Raw genomic sequence first — 20,061 nt, 5'->3', positions numbered from 1 at the left:
TAAAGAACTACGTTGATATGCATCATGGTTTTGCGCTCAAAATTTGGGTTGCGACTGGCGTGCATATCTCTCCTTTTAAGGGTCTTCATCTAACCAGGCAGGTGCTGGCTGCAGTTATGCTACTTCATGCACCATATATGTACAAGATTGTCTTTAGAGGAATAATTTTCTCAGCATCTGGATTTTCTTTAACAGATTTTTCAGGGACACATATAAGATTCTAAGTTAGCAGCAAACAAGTTTAAGTGAGCTGCAAGAAATTAACTTGAAATCAAACTTGCTGCTCATTTTTTATCTCCAACACTGTTCCTCCCTCTCCTTAATATTCTATCACTTTATCCTCTATATCTTGTGGGCTGTGATTGCTTGGCTGATAGCAGACAAATCAATTAATGTTTGGCTTACCTACACCTGCTGCAATATTGTGTAGGGTTTCTTCTCTGCATTGCTTTGCTTTTTAGTTTAGCTTCTCCCCCTTCATTTTGAAACCCCTCTGAGCTGAGAATAAAAGGCTCTGGTTGCTGAACTGCAGGAGATATCTCTGCCCATTCTCCTCTTCGGCCTGTGCCAGATTTCCACTTTATCTTTGGAGCAGCAGAGCCTAGTTGGCAATCAATAATGTTTAGTAAATGACTAGCCACACAGAAGCTTTTCAGCCTTCCTTGGGCCCAAATGCTTGTTAGCTTCATTATAATTGAAGAGCTTACACCAGAGATTAATTTGGCCCCACTTTGTCTTCTCACCTGTCTTAATTTGCTGACACTTGAACATGTAGTTCCCCCCACCCAAAAAAAAATGGGGCTACAAAACAATTGGATCTCCTATCCCTCATGCTCTTTTTTTTTTTTAATGCTCCATTTAACGCAGAGACTTGCAGTTAGGATTCAAGGCAAACTGTGATTGTGATTGTTCCTGTGTGTGCCTGTCACTTTGAAGGCATGCCTGGAAGTGATCTTTTAAAGGGCATCTTTCAGAAGGTTTTAAAGCTATTTCTACCCTCCTTGATGCTTACAGTTCCTTGTTAAAGGCTCGACAATAAGGAGTGTTTTTTTTCCTCTTTGTGAGAGCTCGTTTTCTCTCTCCTGGGTCCTTCTACTGTGTCCAAATACTTTTGATTTGCTGAGTAACATGTTGAATGTGTAGGATTCTATACTTGCTTTCATCAGGGGGATAATTTATCATGTTAAAATATAGACTGATGGAGACACCATTCTCTATCTGGAACTGGATGCAAGACAAGTTATCTGAATTGTAAGGGAAACAGTTAGATGGAAGAGAAGACCTGAGAACTAAAACAAGATGCTCAGTTCTCTCTGAGTTAGCTGTCTTTCAAAGAAATCTTTCAAAGAAGTGCAATGAGCATACCCTCCACAGCTCTTTTTGGTATGGGAGTTAATCTGTGTGTTGATTTGTGGTTGCTAGGCTCCAGGTTGCGTGGGGGTGGGCAGCTGTTTGTAAACAAGTACAGGCCTTCCTCCCCTGCCACCCAGTCATTTTAAGGCAAGTATTATTTTCCAGGATGGGCTATGGGTTCTTGCTGATGTACTGGATAAGTTTGAGCTAGGAGCAGTAGGACACAACAAACCATATTCCTTTCAAGTTTTTCTTTTAAATTGGCTAAAAAGGTGATCCTAATTAATTGGGCAGCAGATTATTTTTAATACAAACATACCTATTAAAAAACTTCAGATGGTAAGCATCATCTTAAGAGGCATTTCCCCAGTGCAAGTTCTACAAGCAGATTAAAAACATTTGCCAGTTTAGCATAATGCAGCTAGAAGTTAGTCATGGGAAAGAATCATGAAGATCAATGAGGCCTAGCACCTTGATTTACTCAGCTCTTTTCTGGAACCTTCATTCAGGCCTCACCTACACGTCGCTCACCTCTGTGTTTAGGATTAGAAACTTTGCTCTTTAAACACAATGAGAGAGAATGCTGAGAATCTTGTGGTACATTGTCAAATGGAAATGTGGAAGAGATGTGGTTCTGGAGTTATTTCCTTCGCATTAACTTGACTACTTTCATTCTCCCCCTGCAGGTGAGAAGCCTTACAAGTGTTCGTGGGAAGGATGTGAGTGGCGTTTTGCACGAAGTGATGAGCTTACACGGCATTACAGGAAACACACAGGGGCAAAACCTTTTAAGTGCAACCATTGTGACAGGTAAATGGCTACTGTGTATTCTCAACTTTGATCCTGCTTCTTGACTCATATAGAGCCTTTAAGGCAACTTGCATCAGATCATAAAAAGCAATGATCAAAAAAGCAATTTTAAAATCTTTTAAAAAAGATTTTAAAATATAATCTTTGCCTCCTTTTAAAAAATAAAACATAAAACATAAATGGTATGATTGTGTTGAAGGGTAAATACGATTTTGTTGCCTAGCAACTCCATTGCACTTTATGCACATTTTGAGGTTGAGTCTACTTCCCTCTACTTTAGATGGAAGTTTGTCCTGGCAAGTGCGTAAGATAACCTTATATACAAAGCACATAAAAGGTCCCAGGTTCAATCCTAGGCATTTTTAAAGCCTCTCTGAGAGCTGGTGCCAGTCAAAATAGACATTAAGGGCTTAGATGGACCAATGATCAGATGTGGCACAAGGCAGCTTAATATTTTTTGTGGCTGGCATATTTGTAAAGTGTTAATTTTCTAAAACCTTTAATCCTCTTGCAAGTGCTCTTGCATGAAGATGGATGTCAGTTCATGATGACAAGTGTTTACACCAGCAATTTTCGATCTTTTCCATTTCACGGCACACTGAGAGGGCACTAAAATGGTCAAGGCACACCACCAGGTTTTTTTTTACAATTTGCAAGACACCCCACACTGTTGGGGGGGCTCACATCCCCCAATGGCCCTACTAATAAATGACCCTCCGCCAAACTCCTGCAGCACACCTGGCTCTTAGCTACTGAACAGAACAGCCATTTTATCCAGAGCAGTGAAATCAACCTCAACATGTACAAGAAGTAAGTTTTATGGTTGCTAGGTAACCTTCCATGCTTGCTCCCACCAGGAGCAAAACACACAATTCTGTGGTGCCTGCAAGTGACTGGCCAAAAGAAAGGTGACAAGGGCAGTAGCAGTTTAAGTTGTAACCACTGAGGTTCAGCAAAATCTGAATTTATTGAACTGAAAGATGGGTCCAGAATAAGACTAGAAGTTGGTTGCTTGGAAACATGTTGCTGCCTCTCTTTAACTTCTACTCCATTAATCATGGTATATATTCTCTATTTGCAAATAATTGTGACCAAAAGAATCCGCCAATTTGTAAACTATAGCCCAACTCCTCCTCCTCACCCTTATGAACAGAATTTTCTAAAATTGATCTAAGGTGGAGATCTTAAACTAGTTACATTATATAATAAACTATTTGTTACGTAATTACATACTCTAGTTTTCTTCAAAGGCACCCATACTGGGAGCTCTTGATTATTTCTGTGTCATGTACTGCAGTCCTCTGGGAATCCTCTTCTTTCATGGTCAGATTTGCATTTGTTGGGAATGCTTCCTTCCATTGCTGAGCCAGGTTGCTATACGTGAAGCCCAAACGTTCAGGGAAGTCAGATTGAGGAACAAACCAGACCTGCTCTTAAAGGCATTGTTGCTGCCTGTAAGAAGCAACCAGATTAGGGACAACAGTGTCTGGGAAGGGAACTTCAACACATTCTTCTCATACCATGATCCTGATGAAAATGTCCCCCAACTTGCTGTAAGCCTCCAGCACGGATGCTTCCACTGAGAACAAAATCTTGGCAGTTGCAGACATGGTACAACTTCCATCTGCAATAAATGTTCTAGTCTAAATATGGTGATCCTAGAACTCTTTGGGGACTAATTAGGTGAATGTGTGCCCAGTGCAAGAAAGTACAGGCCAATGCATACTGGGACAAAGAAGTCATAGCCACTCTCCCTTTTGGAAGTGACTTGGGCTCTTGGTTACTTTTGCAATCTGTTAGACTCAGAATCTAAGGGCCCAATCCTACCCAACTTTCCAGAGAAGATGCAGCTGTGCCAATGGAAAGTGTGTTGCATACTATGGGGGGCAGTCACAGAGGCCTCCTCAGCATAAGGAAACAAGTGTTCCCTTACCTCAGGGTTGCATCAGTGCTGGAAAGTTGGATAGGATTGGGCCTTAAGTCAGGAATACTTGGTTCCGTGTCCTTTAGAGTATCTGGCTCTTAGCATATCACTGTAAAATAAAACAAATCTTGGATGGGCATTGCAGAGCAGCCTTCCTAGTAATAAAAGCTGATAACCAAACAGTAAACCATCTAATTGGAGATATTGGCCATGCCCTGTCTAAAGCCAAGATCCGATTGAGGCAATAATCAAATAATAAGCTTACATCTGGCTGTGCCATCTTTTAAAATCCTATTTATATATGTAACTTGGAAAGCAGCTTTTAGAAAATTACCCATCTTTTTAAAGCAGCCTCAAGACCTCTGCTGTAATAAGAAAATGCTCATAATACAATCAAAGATCTATTTAGCTCCTGCACAGATTAGACTGCCAAGGCTCAAGAGGATGCACTGGGCATAAACAGGGTCCCGTTCTTTAATGGGAAGGAAATCTGATCATTTTTCACATCCTGTGTTTCTAAGGCCTTCATTCACCCCACTGGGTTTGTTCTCTCTCTACTCTCTATCAGCTCTGCCTTCCTTTGCCTTTTATCTGTGGACGCTAGACTCTGCTATTGTTTGTTCCGAATGAGGAGTAATGTAAACTAAGAGAAGATCTCTGGGGTCTTGCCTCTTCTATGCACCTTTGTCAACCAAAGGAAGATTTGTACTTTCATTCTGGCAGACAGGCAGTGGGAGGTGGGAGAGCAGGCTTAAACAACTGCTGTTCCATTGATGTTGGTGAATGGTTGGAAGCAGTCAGGGATTTGTCCTCTTGGAGTGAGACCACCAACTTCCTTCTCATCTTTCTCTTTTAAGAAGCCACCAAACAAGTTACTGACCTGAGGCTGGAACAATTTGGTTCATGTCAGCACAGAGTTCAGTGTTTAACCCTGTCTCCTCCCCTAGTCCTTCATCATCTTGTTGTGGGGAGGAGAAAGACAGAATATATGTACTGTAAAATAATTAGATATTCTTCAACCCAGTGAGCACTATAATTTAGAAATATAAAAAAACTGCTCAATGAAGTCTAAGTGCCCAAGACAGCTGTGGGAATACCTTGCCCCATGGCATTTGAAACAGTTGCCTGTGATATGAGAGAAGATTAATCTGCTGTTCAAAGAAAGAAAGTAAAAAACCCTCATTGGGCTTGTTGTAAAGTAACTCTTTTGGATCTAGTCCAAAAGAAATATACAGGTTGAGCCTCATTATTCGAGTGGGTTCCATTGCAAGCACTCAGGTGGATGGCAAAAAAAACTAGCAAATCAATTTTAAAAACAAAATTTCTTTGCTCTTTGTTTGCTTTGTGATTTAAAAACAGCCTTGCTGACCTTTGTGATGTAAGATCAGAGTCATTAAGAAGACAGTCCCTCAATCATTCATCCTCCAAGCTAGCTCCTCCCTTCACCAGTGCAAAGTGATCACCTTTCTTTGGGATTGATGGATTGTCAGCCAGCTGCCCTCTCTCTCTCTCTCTCTCTCTCTCTCTCTCTCTCTCTCTCTCTCATTAAGGAGGCTATTGTTAAAGGACTGTTCAGTTTTTTGAACTGATTTTAAAGGGATGCATTTTTCCCCTTCTCCAGGAATCTGCACATTCCTTCTCATTTGCAGGGGCCATTCGTGTTGAGTCAAATCTGTGTATACAAAAACTGTGTATAAATAAGCTGGACCTATACACCTATTTCCAACACTCTGGTCCTCGTGGATTTTGGTGTTGGACATTCTCAACTGGTTTATGTAGGGAATGTAGATGTGAGCATGCATCTGATTTTTTTCCCCCACCTCCTTGAATGATTCGTGCCTACTCAGAAGTAAGTTCCATTGTGTTCTGTTGGGCTTACTCCCAGGAAAGTGGATATAGGATTACAGGCCAAGTCACAGGGAAGGGAGGCTCACAATTTGTTTCATAAACTGCCACTACCCACTTGCATTGGTCTTGTTGCTGACCAATGTGTTAAAGTTGTGACTTCTTTCCACTGAGCAATTTCTTTCCTCCCCTGCTTCACTCAGAGACCATCACAGAGAGACCATCTTCTAAAACATGACTAAAACTACAGGTGCATGTTGGTCCTGCTCTTGGGACCAGCACCCTCTGGCTGGGGGCTGTGGAAGGTGTTGAGTTTCTTTGCTGCATGATCCCGACTTGCCATGGCTCCTGCAATCTGCCAGACTGGGTTTGGGGTATGATCCTCTATGCCTAGTTACCCTAGAAATCCCAATGAGTCACCAGCAACTTGCTCCTGCATAGCCAGATCATCCCTGTATACATCGACCTGGAAAACAAATAGCACATGAATCTTGCTGTCACTGGCAAGAGCAGGGCATTTATTGCCCTCAGGAGGGCAGGCTTTTGGGGGAAGCTCCCACCCTTTTTTTGTCTGGCAGGTGCTGCTAGAATACCTTCCAACACAGGAAGTCTAGCAAAGGAAGACTGGTAGTGCCAGAAGAGGGACTAGCACAGCTCTTGTCTCAAAGAAAGCCCTGGACTTGCCATAAACGTGTGGTCACAAATCCCACATGAGTTGAAACTTATGGATATGACTAACGTGTGTTTTCCCATGGAATAGCTGCATGTTTGGTTTGTGCCTCTGACTAGTATTGGAGCCTGGGGAGGAGAGGTTTTGCTGCTCAGACTTCTTTAGTGTCTTCCGAATACTTCTCATTTTTAAAGGTTCTCTTTCTCATCCTTTGGTTCCTTAACTGGCCCCACCTTTTGTTCTGCCTCAAGGACATCCTACACTGTGGGGAAAGCCAGTGGACAGCAAATGGGGATTCGGAGGGCTGCCTGGAAATTGATAGAACATCTGACCTTGTCTCAGAGATATCCAGTGCTTAGTGCTTAGTGCTTAGGGAGCCTGCCTCTTGGGTTTTTCGCTTCTATCAGAGTAATCACAAAAGGTTATACATCTTGTTTGAACAGGCTGATGAAATAAACACTCAGACAGATTTCCAAATGCACTGAAGAGGGGAAAAAACCTTTGCCATGTGAAGAGTCACACTTTTTCTTATCAAATAAGTTCTGTCAAATATTTTTTCCATGTTAAATTATCTATGGGAATGGAAGTCTTGCTGCTTATCCAGAAACTTACTTTATTCAGATTGGCAGAGTGATGGTTTTTCTTATTAAATTGTAGCCAACTTTGATTGTAACATTTGCTTTCATTACTTTCCCTCTTCCTTCTCTATCCTCAGGAGTACCTAACATAATCGCTTTTAAGCTCTCATTTGTGATTAACTGAATAGGGATGCTTTCCTACATGGACAAAAGTCCTGTTTTCATCATATCTGCATGTTGGTTTGTGTTGAATCTGGTATTTGACCTCTTCCTCTCCATCTTGCACTGATCAGCAGAAACTTTATAGTTACAGCATGTGGTCATTTTAGACCTTATATCACCATCCTCTACAGAATTTGCCACTTGCTACCTTTTTTGGACACAATGCTCTTGTACCTGGCAGCACAGTGCACTGTAATACTAGTGCAAGTACTAGCAGTGGTTTTTTTCTTTGTATGGCAGGTGGTTCTTGACCATGTACGTGATTTAGTACATGTGCATTTCACTGTTGCACAAGGACCATGTGATATTGCTGTGCAATGCTCAACCCCTGAAGTAGAGATGGCCTGGGTGCCACTGGCTGCAATCCAGATTGTTGTCTATCAGAAAAGGTGTAGGCTGGACAGGAAGGTGGTGGAAGTCAGGCACAAGGGACAAAAGCCTCTCACGTATAGCAGGGAATGACTGAACCTGTCAACTCCCACATATAACAGAAGTTCCTAACGACAGTGGTACTTGCACAGACAATGCGCAACAAGTTTGATAGTTGCAAAAAGTAGAACTCACAAGGAAAAGCAAAAGACAGACTGGAAAGCCCTGGTTTGCATACAGCCATGAGGACTTTTCTAAACCAAAAATTGTTAACTTTGGAAGCCAAGTCATGTCCATGGGTCAAGTTTATTTTGATGAATTTAGATGTGGGAAACCTTCAAATTCCTGCTCTAATATGAGATCTTGGGCAAATCACACTTTGCTAGCCTTTCATGGTTGTTATGAGACTAAAACACAGATTTGAGCTTCTTGGAGAAATGGCAAGACATGTAAGAATGAAAATTAAAGTCTCTCCTAATCTTGGGGCACGGAAGCATGTGATGATGATAGATGGAATCAAGTCTTCATTCACTCCAGATTTCTACCAAGTGGTTGCCTGTATCAGTCCTTCGGCCACTTTGATGCTTGTTTGTCATGTGATTAGATAACAAGTTGAGGTGTTGGTCGTGAAGAAATCTTAGCCTTGTTTATATATTGCAAATCTTTAGCTGTTAGATGCTTTATATTGTGAAATTACACAAGAAACATCTTTCCAAATGGGAAAAAGAATGATCAGTAAATCTTGGGTAAATATCTCCAAGCATTTCTTGTTGTCCGACTTTAACTGAATCATAGCCGCCTTCTCAGGAATTGCATATAAAAATAACTGCTTTTTAAAAATCTTGAAGAACTTAACATGTGGTTCAGTTGGTGAATCAGAAAGTTTTCAGAAGCTGTACTGATATGGCATGGAGCTTCTGCTCAGCCTGTGTACTTAGGATAAGACTATTGCACTGTAAGTTCTTTTGAGGCAGAGAGAGACAGCAGCTTAGCTGACAGTTGATTCTCACCAGTCAAGGAGTAAACCTAAGATTGTTGGGATTAACAAACTCCTTTTTTGTTGTTGTTGATGTGGCTTGTAACAAGCTACATTGAGTTTGAATCTTTCCAAAGATCACTTTTCTCAGGGAAACCGTGACATTGCTAGAAAATGGCACCTTGTGCCAGAAGACAAAAGATTGTGTGAATCTACCCTTATATTTCCTAAGACATGTTTCCCTGGCATCTCCAAGTAGGGCTGAAAAAAGGCTACTGATAGCCAGTGTGGATAATCTTGTACAAACTAAATCCTCTGATTATCTTGGTGTGATTTTGATATGGGCAGCCCAATCCTACCTAAATCTCCATATGGTGATGCAGTGGCGCCAGCACATCTGCTGCTGTATCCCATGGGGGATTTTCAGCTGCTGGAGGTCTCCTCAAGTACTGGGGCATTTGTTCCAGGTAAGCCACAGCAGTTGCTATAGGTCAACTCGGAGCTGCGCCAGATGATCCATGAAGGTAGATCAGGCCCAGAAATGGGGTTTGGATTCGGCGTGCGCCAGTGCTGCCAAACTAAACTCAGGCCCAATCTGCCCAATCTAACCCATCGCCATCCTGTTCCACCCACCCTGCCCTGTTCAACCCCTTGTGTGGGCTTACCTGATCTGGTGGGTCTTTATGGATCTCCTGGTACATGGGAAGCCCATTCCAACCTTCTGACTAACAAGCCTGCAGTGCATGCCAGCAGAGGCTGCTTTACAACTGCCATGAAGGAGCCTATGCCAGCACGCTAGTTGCACTGTGACCATCCTGTGTGACTGTGAGAAGAAGGTGCAAGAGTGGTATAGAAACCCGTTAAAGGTGTAACCGTAGTGTGTGATTAGTTGTATTTAAAGAAAGAGGCTGGTGTATATAATGCATAAACATTGCGAGGCTTTAAACCTTAAATATATACATGCAACTCTATTTCTTAGGAGCTAAAGAAATACACTCTGCTTCTTAGAAGGTAAATTAAACTGTACATTAGTAATTGTTAACACGAGGCTGCTAATACGCAGGATCATTCTGTTTCAGTGTGCTGCTTCATACTGCCTTGACTTGATTAGTACAAAGCGCGTCATTCTCTCCTGCTTGACATGAGAGAGGGTGTTTTGCAAAGTGATTTGTATCCAAGTTGTAGCACCGAAATGCCAGCAAGGGCCTATCTTCCTGGCACCCTTTCAAAACCACTGTTTGTTGTAGCATTGCTAATGGCGAGAATGTGTTGCTTTGTCAAATGTTATAGACTTGGCGGGATTGCTGCGCCAGGACTTATTTGGTATGCTGGCTGCTGCTAGTAGAAAACTCTAGCTGCAGCGAGCCTTCTGGATTACAACACATTGGTTATAATAAGGCTTTATTGTCTCTCACCAAAGAAGGCAATGCAGTGGTCCTTCTTGGAACACGAGAGTATGCAGGATTCCAATTTACCAGCCCAGTAAAAAAAGAAAAAAAGACTTTTAATGTTGCTAAGAGAGAAGGAAGAGCTTAAGCATACTCAGAAGCCACTCCTTCTGATCTGGAAGCCCTCTCCCCAGTCATGGCTGTTTGGTAGTGGGCTGTAACAAATAACCAGAGAGGAAGCACAGTGGGCCATCCATATCCATGAATTCAGAACCCACGGCTCTGATTTTCTTCACCCCCAGGTTCCAAACTCGCAGCTGGACCCCACTGAAGACCTCCCAGATGCAACAGGAACGTCATTCTGGCTGTGTGTGGGAGGCTTTCTCAGGCCTGCAGAAGCTTCACGCTGCCTCTCTAGGGCCTCAAATGCTGCCCGGAGGCTTTTGAAGTGAATTTCCGGTTTTCAGCAAAAACTGGAAGTTCATTTTAAGAGCCTCCGGTCAGCATTCTGAGGCCCACAGAGGCAGCACGAAGTCGCTGTGGGCCTCAGAAGGGCTTCAGGCACAACTAGAACCATGATGCGTTCAGAAGGTCTCAGTGACCCAAATCTGCAGGTTCAAGCATCTGCTGATTTTGGTTCTGGGAACAGATGCCTTTGTTTAGAGCAAAGATCTGGCTATCAAACCAGTTTCAGATCTGAGCCTTAATTAACTTCTCTATTTTGGACTCAATTTCAGTCAAGGCTATTATCCACTTCTCAGCAGGGCATTGTTATCCTCATGTATTGCAGCTATGTCTTTCTAAGGTTTATACATTAGAATACCTCAACACTTTCTCAAAGAAAGGCAGCAAATGTAATCGCACATGGAGTGTGACATTAGAATGATAATGATGTTGTCCAAGTTTGCTGATGTGTCCTCCTTGATGGAGATGGTTGGCAACCTTCAGTCTCGAAAGACTATGGTATAAGCCTACAGCACCAGGTATTCCCAGGCGGTCTCCCATCTAAGTACTAACCAGGCCTGACCCTGCTTAGCTTCCAAGATCAGACGAGATCAGGCATGTGCAGGGTAACAGAAGAGAAGCAGGATCTCTGGAGAGTCCACCTGACCATAACTTGGAAGAGTAAACTGGCAAGCAGCCACTTAGCCTTTGCCCATCCCTTAGCCAACTCTGCAACTTTGTGGTGATGCTGTAAGCAGAGAAACTTTTCAGCCAGTCAGAAATGCTCTTTTATGGAGTGAGGAATGAAAACTGAAAGATTTATTGTTCAACCTGGATTCATTTCCTGATTTTATTTTCACAGGTGTTTTTCAAGGTCTGATCACCTTGCTCTGCATATGAAGAGACACATCTAAATAACTGAGCTCATTCATCGGGACCCAGAAGCAGCCAGACTTCTGTATTGTGGATGAGAAGAAGGTTTGAACGGCGTTATATCTTGCTTCCTTTCAGGAGAACTGGATCACATGTAAACCTCTGTACACAAACCATGCACTAAAACGTTGTCATGCACCCAACTATACTTAACGATGTACGCCTGTTCTTATGTCTTGCTTGCCAAATCGGCAGAAGACACGTGAATGAAAATGTGGCACAGGAGAAGTCAGTAAGACAAAAACAATTGCTTACAGCACTTCAGCACTCTAGAATTTTTGTTTATTGCCAATGGAAATCAAGGCAGACGGAAGAAGATTACCTGCAGGTGGACAGCAGTAGGAGTGTATGTTGCTTCTCAATGCAACTCAGTGGGGGAAAACACAATTTGGGGGTTAATATTTGTAGCACTAACTTTTGTTTTTAAATAGATTTTGGAAGGAAAATAATGACCTAGAAAAACCAAATCCCAGTTTGGTAGCCAAAACGTAAATGTCTTGGTTCCTTTCTGTTTTTGTTTTGAGACTCCCTTATGTACAATGATGCATCAAGACGCCTCAAGAACACTTTGATCTACTCCGGTTTTGATTCTTCTTCATAGAACTGAGCTGTCAAGATCCGTTTCAGTCAATACCAATGGCCTTAATTGGCAGTAGACTGTGGAGTGACACCTAGGACACACCTATCACCTTTTTTGCTTGAGCTGGTGTAGACTTGGTCAAGGATATTTGGTTTGGTTCCACAAATGTTGATACTTGGTTATGGCACATCCTGTGCACTAGGGGACTGCGAAAACGATTTCACAGTGGTTTGCCAGCAAAGTCCCTGAGCAACACCACAGTATATCTTTGGAAGCATCACCATATTGCCATAGTTCAGACTTCCTATTTAATTGCCTAGTGAAAACTTGAAAGAAAAAAGCTTGTTTGGAAGCTTGAACCTTTTCTTCATGTTCCTCAGAACTCATTTCCTCACCTGGATATCTGTCTTGGATTCTATCACTCAGGCATGACTTCAGGTTTTCCTTCTGTACCATGGGGAGGGGGGGCCCTGCTTCTTGCAATCCACAACAATTGGTTAGCAACTCTGGTTGCTTGTTCTTGCTAGCTGTTTTACCCAGTCAAATGTCTGGTTAACTAATTTGTGTGTCTGGCACCTGCAAAAGATATATTTTGGGTTGAGCAGATCAATAGAAAATATTATCATGATCATCATTAATGGAAATCGGAGAACCTTTTCCAGTTAAAATGATCCGTACGGCAGTCTGCTTTAAAGAAAATACCTACCTAGGTTCTCCTGTCCCCATTTATCAAGATGGTAAAACTTTCCAACTCTTTTAACATTTATGGTTGAATGAAAGGAATTGGCTTTTTGTCGAGCCCTGACTTCCTTCCAAATAATTAAGCAAAATAAAAAATAAAAAAATAAAAATTTTAAAATGCATGAGTCCAATTTGACAGACAGTTATATCTTATTGATCAATGAAGGCATCAGGTTCATCCTTGAATCTTGTAGATAATTTGATGGTTGTGGCTCAAAGTGGATTAATTTCCCTGTACTTTACACAAAACAATTTATTCTCTATATACATAATGTCTATTTCTAGCTAGGTGGAGCTGGCACTGATTCCAAAGACTGCCTTTTCAATCTATCTCTCATGCAGGTGGAGAGTTAGTCATTGGGAATGATTCGTGTACAGTTAATATTCTTGCAAGAGGGGCTGACAAATGAAAACGGCATGTGTGTCTCCCTTGGTTGCTGCTCTTCCACTCTTTAAACTAGCTCACTGCCCTCCTTTTGACTGTTTTTTGACTTGCTGACTGTTCACTAATTTCCTAATTTATGTTTAGGATGCAAAAACTTTTAAAAAAATTCTTTTTTTATACAGAATATCTAAAATTGTATAAAGTAAGTACAGACACAGGGATTCTTAGCACTTGGTCTTTTTGACTTTTTCCATCTCTGATTTCACCAAACTACCAAGGTTATCTTGCTCTTTTTGGATCACAATTCCTGTGCACACTGTGTGAATATCAGTGGCCATTTGTGTTGCAAATACAAAGTCTGGCCCTTAAGGATGGGATGAGGAATGGACCAAAATCTAACCATCTCTGGGGGGAGGGCAATTAATGTTAGCGTTTTAAGAATGTGGGAGATATCTAAGTTTTTATTCCAAAGATTTATGGTTAACCATGATTTAAAAAAAATTGGAGCACTGCTTGCTGACAATCTTGTAGTTCTCTGTTTGCATATTTTCTATTCCACCCAGGGGTTACGGATCATCCAGACAGTGTGTTGTTTAAAAAAAATTTATACTATCCAAGAAATCTTCCTTGTAGTATCCTACATAACATGCATACATATTTTTCATGACAGTATTGGGTACCAAGATCCATGAATATCATCGTGTGAATTAACTCTTACTGCCTCTAGAATTCTTAGTGATTATCTACAAGCACTAGTGGCAATTTCATTTAATGCAAGCCTGTACTTTAAGTAATTGAATGTGAGCAGGACGGGGAAGCTAGGAGGAAAAAAAGGAAACAATGTTGATTTTCATTGTTCTCACCTGTGATCATGCTTGCAACTCTGTTGTGCAGCAGAATATGAAATCCTCAGATTCCATCAGATTGCTGAAAACCCTAATTTTAGGTGCGTTATAGCAAAAATTCTGTTCTGTTGACCATTGTTTTTCAAAATAGGATAGGCCCATGCTTCTCAATCTTTCTGCCACTGCAACCTGCTTGGTTGGCTGCAGCTTCCAGGTATTGCTGGTGTGTGACTCACCAAAAATTGGGTTGCGGACCACTGATGGGTCGCAATGCACAGTTTGAGAACTGCTGGGATAGACAGAACCAAAATATTTGAGAACACCCCAAATGCACATTGGTTTCAAGGTTTCTCTAGCTTCTTACATTTGCCCTGCTATTTACTGGCTTTCCCACATTAGTGAGATAATACACATTTATTTGGCAGTGAGACCCATTGACTTGCTTCTGAGTAAATGTATGTAAGATTCAGCAATGACTGAGATAGTGAGCAAGAGGCCAGTATTGCTTAATGGCAGCTGAATAAGAGAGGAACCTGACAGTCTTAATTATGGGTGTTATGAGGTAGTGGTGAAAGCATGAAGGCTACCAAGCCAGCATCCTGCAGTCAAATTTCTGTTGACTAGCCAAGAAGACCCACCACTGTGGACCATGACATCAATGATACATGCTGCTGCTGTTCAGTTAGCAGCTGTGTCCCTGCATAGTGCTGATCTAGCACTTCCCACGCATACCTTCACTGCTACTTTGCAACACCCATCATTAATTCAGTGGGTCTCCTTCCCATTGGCCACCACTTACTGTTGGCATTTTCTTATTCCAGGTTGCACTGACAGGATTGATGTTTCAGGCTGCAATTTTAATCTACTTCCTAAGAAGTGAGTCTGCTGAAAATAGCTGGGATGTTATTTCTGAATATGATAGAGATTAGATAGACACAAAAATGGTCTTCCTGTTGGTCTTGTTTGGCCACTTAGTGAAAGACATTGTGCCTAGTGGGTATGCCAGAACCATACTAAATTGTGCTTTTTTACAGGGGGAGGGGTTCCTTTGGAATAGGGTCTTTACAAAGACTAAAGAAACTGAATTTGTCAATATTTCAAGAACTGAATTCAGTCACTTGACCCATCTCTTCTTGGCTTCACTATGCTGTACAAACCAGATTTTTAAAAAGGCAATGTTCATAATTTATGGCGATGATGGTCAACTACTTTTGCCTGGGGCTGGCCTTTTCCCAGGGCTTCCAGAGCACCTGAAAGTAAAAAATGGCACCTTGAACTCCCACAAGGGGAATGGAGAGAAAAATCCAGGAAGGGGAGGGTCTATATGTGGTTCCTGGACTTTTCAGTCAACCCTCTCTGCTTTAGCACTGAATGAATCATATTTATGGAGAGAGGCACACTAGTGAGAGAGCATGTGCAGCCCAGTGGCTGGAGAGACAGCACTCTTGTTTCTTCAGCTGCAGGTGTGTTTATTATCTCCCTTGCATTCAGGGCACTATTCAGAGTTCGCTTCTGAAGAGAGTGTTCTCTGCAAATTGTATTCAAGAATTGGTGGTACTTTATTCCTGATCATGTTAAAATTGGCTTAAAGAAGAAAACTCATCTGTACTTTTTGTCTTGCCATTCCTTGCTGAAATCTATATCTACTTGTAACTGAAAGGTGATACAATATCTTATTAGGTGATATCTTACATTTTTCTCCTTATGTTCATAGCATATTTTTGGAATGAAATTTGGGCTCAGTAGAAACCACCAAATTCGACCTCACATACTCTTACCAAGATCAATCTGGCTTTCTTCTTTTATAATTAGATTAGACCAGTACTACATATCTTTCCAAAAACAGTGGGTTGGAAGCAAGTAGGAGGACCATATCGGGCATTTATTATCTGTTGGAATATGTTCAAAAAACACGTTTTAGTTTTTAGACTTATGATGGATTCAGAAATTAAGGTTGACCTACTTAAGTACAAAAGCTTTTGACATTTTTAAATTTTTTTTTAATTTTCAACTGGCCATAATGCCAGAACATATGTTCTGTACTCTCCATGTGCATTGCTTATGTGTATTTGTACACGCATGCCCATGTGTGCCACCTGAATTTAACATGTCCCTACCCCCCCAGTTAAAACTTAGCACCCACTATTTCCAGTGTAGTAACCAACAGTGCCTATTTCTGTCTGGCTTGGTTAAGGGTACAACTACCAGTGGGTTTTGGAAATTGTGTCAGCTTATGTAGGAAAGTTTTTGCCTGTGGTGGATATTTTACTGTGTACTGTGAGTGAATAGATTACAAACTAGGGAGGAATTTGGGTTACAGGAGTACCCTGAGAGTGAAGTCATATGGGTGAGAGGTAACTTTAAGAACCTTTTCATTTGAGGTGTTGAAGTGGGCAAAAATCACCTATAAACATAGTTTCCTGAAAACTAAAGTTTATTTTGTTTCTTATAAAAAGAATCAATTTATCCGGATAAATGAATCTATGTGGTATATATGGTTGTAAGGTTCATCTGGAAGGACATTCCTAAGAGTTTCTATTCTTTAACTTCTTTAACATTTCTATTCTTCTGTACTTTGTGCTTTTTTGTATGTTTTTGTTATTGGTTACGGCCAATGGCCAATACAGATACTGCTCTCTGAAAGGTCAGTTGGTCAGACTGGTTGATGCTCAATTTATATATTTTATGCACTGTAATAATTCAGCATGTCCTTTGTCAATTACACATGCATTTGAGAGCACTAGACTGCTAATCCCCAAACACCAAATATGAGACTGGTTTTAAACACTACTTTGCTACTGAGGCTTTGCTACATGATAAGAGTTGCATTTGGTGTTTTTTGTTTTTGCTCCTACTCCACAGACTTGTTGCAAACTTGCTTTTAAGAACCCTGATTTTAACAAAACGTCAGTAGCACTGTCTCCAGCCTATGCAATCAGCAAAATAAAGACTGGCTAGAGATGGGCTAGAGTTTTTCACTGAGTTGAAAGTGGTATAACAGAGACAAGGCCTGTGGCATACGCAGCACACTTGGTTCTTTTGTCTCAATATTGTCACCTATTAAAACAGGCTTTGTGGGTTTTTGAAACATCATGACACCTGTTTGATCAGAGAGAAGATTGGGACAGAAAACAATACAAGTGTATATGGAGCGCCCCCACAATAGGCGATTTCATTTGGGGGGGAGAGACTTCTGTCCAGCCAGAAGTCACCTCTGCCATATAAGGTGCTTGAGCATGGTCATACCTTCAAGGTTCATAAGCACTTCCACTGACTATTTGCAAGCATTGAAAAGTTTAAAGATTAGGGATAGATGCACATGCCTGAAATTAATCCTTGGCAGTGGAAAATACAGTACCCATTACAGTTGGCTTAGCAGTCATCTTATTGGTGCCTTGTACTGTCAGCTGTACTTTGAAACCTATGATGAGGAATGCGGAAAAAGGTGTGTCCACTGCCACAGGCTGAACGAGCAATCTAACTGCAAAATGGACCAATCCAATGATTGTTTTATCAGTTGTAATTAGAGACAGGGCAAATTTGGAATTGGGAGAATTCAGAAATCCTCTCCCCCCCCCCCCGCCATAACAACTCTGCTCTGAATTGGAGACCCAGCTTTTACTGAGATTGCTAAGAGGGGCAAGCAACAAACATACCCCTGATAAGAGGAAGGTGAGACAGCCAGCATGGAAGGATTGTTGCAGACAAAAGAAACCCAATTCATTAAATTAGGAGGCATAGGAAACTGTACCCCCATTCTTGTGTACCCCCACAGGAAACAAGGAGCATCTAGACCTTAACCCATTTTTGCCTGGTCCACAGGTGCACACATTTGGTTCCTGTTGCATAAATGCAATGTTGGGCAGAAATGGCTAAAGCAAGGCCTTGTTCTTATATGCAGCAACCTCTCCATCCTGGCAATTTCCACTGCCAGTTATCTTATTTCAGCGGCTCAGTTTACCTTAGAAGTGGGAAAGTGGAAGAAATTCCCCAATCATTTAGTTGTCCATTTTGTACAATTGTGGCATGGTCAGGAGCAGCCTTTCCAGTAAGCTGTGCGGTAGTGCAACCACACAGCTAGAATCAAAGTCCCATGCAACTGAACAATGTTGCCATTCACCACCTGCAACTCCATGGGCACAGAGCCTGGCGATGATGTCACCAAGCGCTCTGGATGCTGACTGCTGCACAACCACCATAGGGGTCTATGCAGTTGGGGGGAAAAATTGAAGGAATATTGGTCAGGACTGATTTTCAGTTTTACTACACTGAAGTAAGAAGTGAAAACCAATGTTGTATAGGTGAAAACAGCAGGGGTGTTTGGTTTGCTCAGATCCATATTAGATACTGAAATTCCATGATTGACTCTTAAATTGTACAAGTGAATTAAAGATTGCCACCCCTATATATTTTGTGCTCACAGACCCCAATCAAAAGATCTGAGGCCTCCTTTCCTGAATGTATAGGTTGGAGACAGCAGGGAAGGATGGGGTTAACGAGCCTCCCATATGAACGCAGCTGTGGCTTCCTAGCCTATTGCTTGCAGGTCTGGATCTCCGATACCTGCAGTGGAGGGGGGGGATGATCTGGCTGTGAAACCTGATTCTGTATATGAATAACCCCATGCAGGACTGGAACAATTGAGTTTCCATACTGATTTGACTTGGCTTTTCTCTAGGATTGCTATTGCCTCTATTGTAGCGGATTGAGGAGAAGGGAGGTTTCTGAAGCTGGCTAGCGTAAATTGCTCCCCTAGAATGTTTTTGTAACTTCAAGATATTTACAAGAAAAAGCACCAAGACAGAAAGTGTGTCCACCTAACATTTCTCATGCAAGCAAAGGCTTAGCACACCTTCTTTAACAAACAGAACAATGACGTCCTTTTGCTGTTCTAACACTGTATATAAATATAAATATATATAATTTCTTTTTTCAGTGTTCAAACTCAGTCATTCCTTTGAAAGAGAAAAAACAAAACTCCCACCACAACACACCACGCTTGAAGGACTTTCATTTTGCACTACAGCTTTCCTTTTTTGCCAGATGTGTTTGCCAAGTGCATTTGGAGAAACCTTCAGTCACATTCTCTCAGGCCTTCTCTGGTATTTCGAGTATATCGCAGAAGTACCCAATCTTGTAGCCCTCAGTTCTGCCTTTTTTTGGTTGGCATTTTATTTTTTTTAAGCTTTTATATATAAATATATATATGAATATATTACTTTGTCAATTTTTTTGGCTGTACAAAAGTCTTAAGATTTAAAAAATATTATTTGTATTATATGATGGTGGTATGTTAATGTTACAAGATTATTAATGAAGAAGAAGATTTATTTTTGTTACTGGTCTGTTTCATAATTCTTTTTTAAATTGGTATATTGTAAGATATCTATGCAAAAAAAAAAAAGTTATGTGACGCATTTTTATTTAAGAATGTAATATGTGTAATAAAAAGTAGAATGTGTTTGGCCTGAGAATGGTTCAAGGTGTTCTGGATATTATTGTCCTTTGGGGCATAAGGAAAACTCCTCAAGTAAGGTCTAGATAACCTGGAGGGCTAATTCACACATTGGAAATCCAGAAATTCTGCAGGGGAAGGGACTTGTTCATTTAGCATGTTGCAATGCACTCAATTTCTGCAAATTTTTCACCTTGAGTGAGAAAGAATCATGGGAAACTGGTATATCACACTGGTAACAGGGTCTTCAGCATCTGAGCTCTGAATTTTTGTCTAGTTCAATACGTGCTCCTATAATTATATTGGGAATGGTCTGAAGGCATGCCCAGTATAGGCATACTCCCAGTTTTGAAATTTAAGCAGGTCTGGGCCTGCCTGGCCCAGTGATTTTCAACATTTTTCATCTCATGGCACACTGACAAGGAGCTAAAATTGTCAAGTCACACCATCAGTTTTTTGACAATTGACAAGGCACACCATGCTGTTTGGTGGGGGGCTCATGTTCCCCAATGGCCCTACTAATAAATTACCCTCCCCCAAATT

General features: G+C 41.3%; 1 protein-coding gene and 1 pseudogene across 1 annotated transcript in view; one reads left to right on the top strand and one right to left on the bottom strand.

Moving 5' to 3' along the window:
• The window catches only part of KLF7 (KLF transcription factor 7), a 93,723-nt gene extending 74,280 nt beyond the window's left edge, over positions 1-19,443 (top strand). Inside the window, exons 3-4 of the mRNA XM_066624001.1 lie at positions 2,040-2,163; positions 11,442-19,443. Of these exons, the coding sequence (XP_066480098.1) occupies positions 2,040-2,163; positions 11,442-11,493 (176 nt within the window). The 3' untranslated portion in view covers positions 11,494-19,443. The remainder of the gene's footprint in view (positions 1-2,039; positions 2,164-11,441) is intronic.
• LOC136637337 (5S ribosomal RNA) lies at positions 11,104-11,225 on the bottom strand (annotated as a pseudogene).
• Positions 19,444-20,061: the final 618 nt, after the last annotated feature.

This window comes from Tiliqua scincoides, chromosome 1 (assembly GCF_035046505.1).
Source record: "Tiliqua scincoides isolate rTilSci1 chromosome 1, rTilSci1.hap2, whole genome shotgun sequence".
NCBI classification, from domain to species: domain Eukaryota; kingdom Metazoa; phylum Chordata; class Lepidosauria; order Squamata; family Scincidae; genus Tiliqua; species Tiliqua scincoides.
The sequence above is the reverse complement of the archived record's forward strand: the minus strand, read 5'-3'. Positions and strand labels throughout refer to the sequence as shown.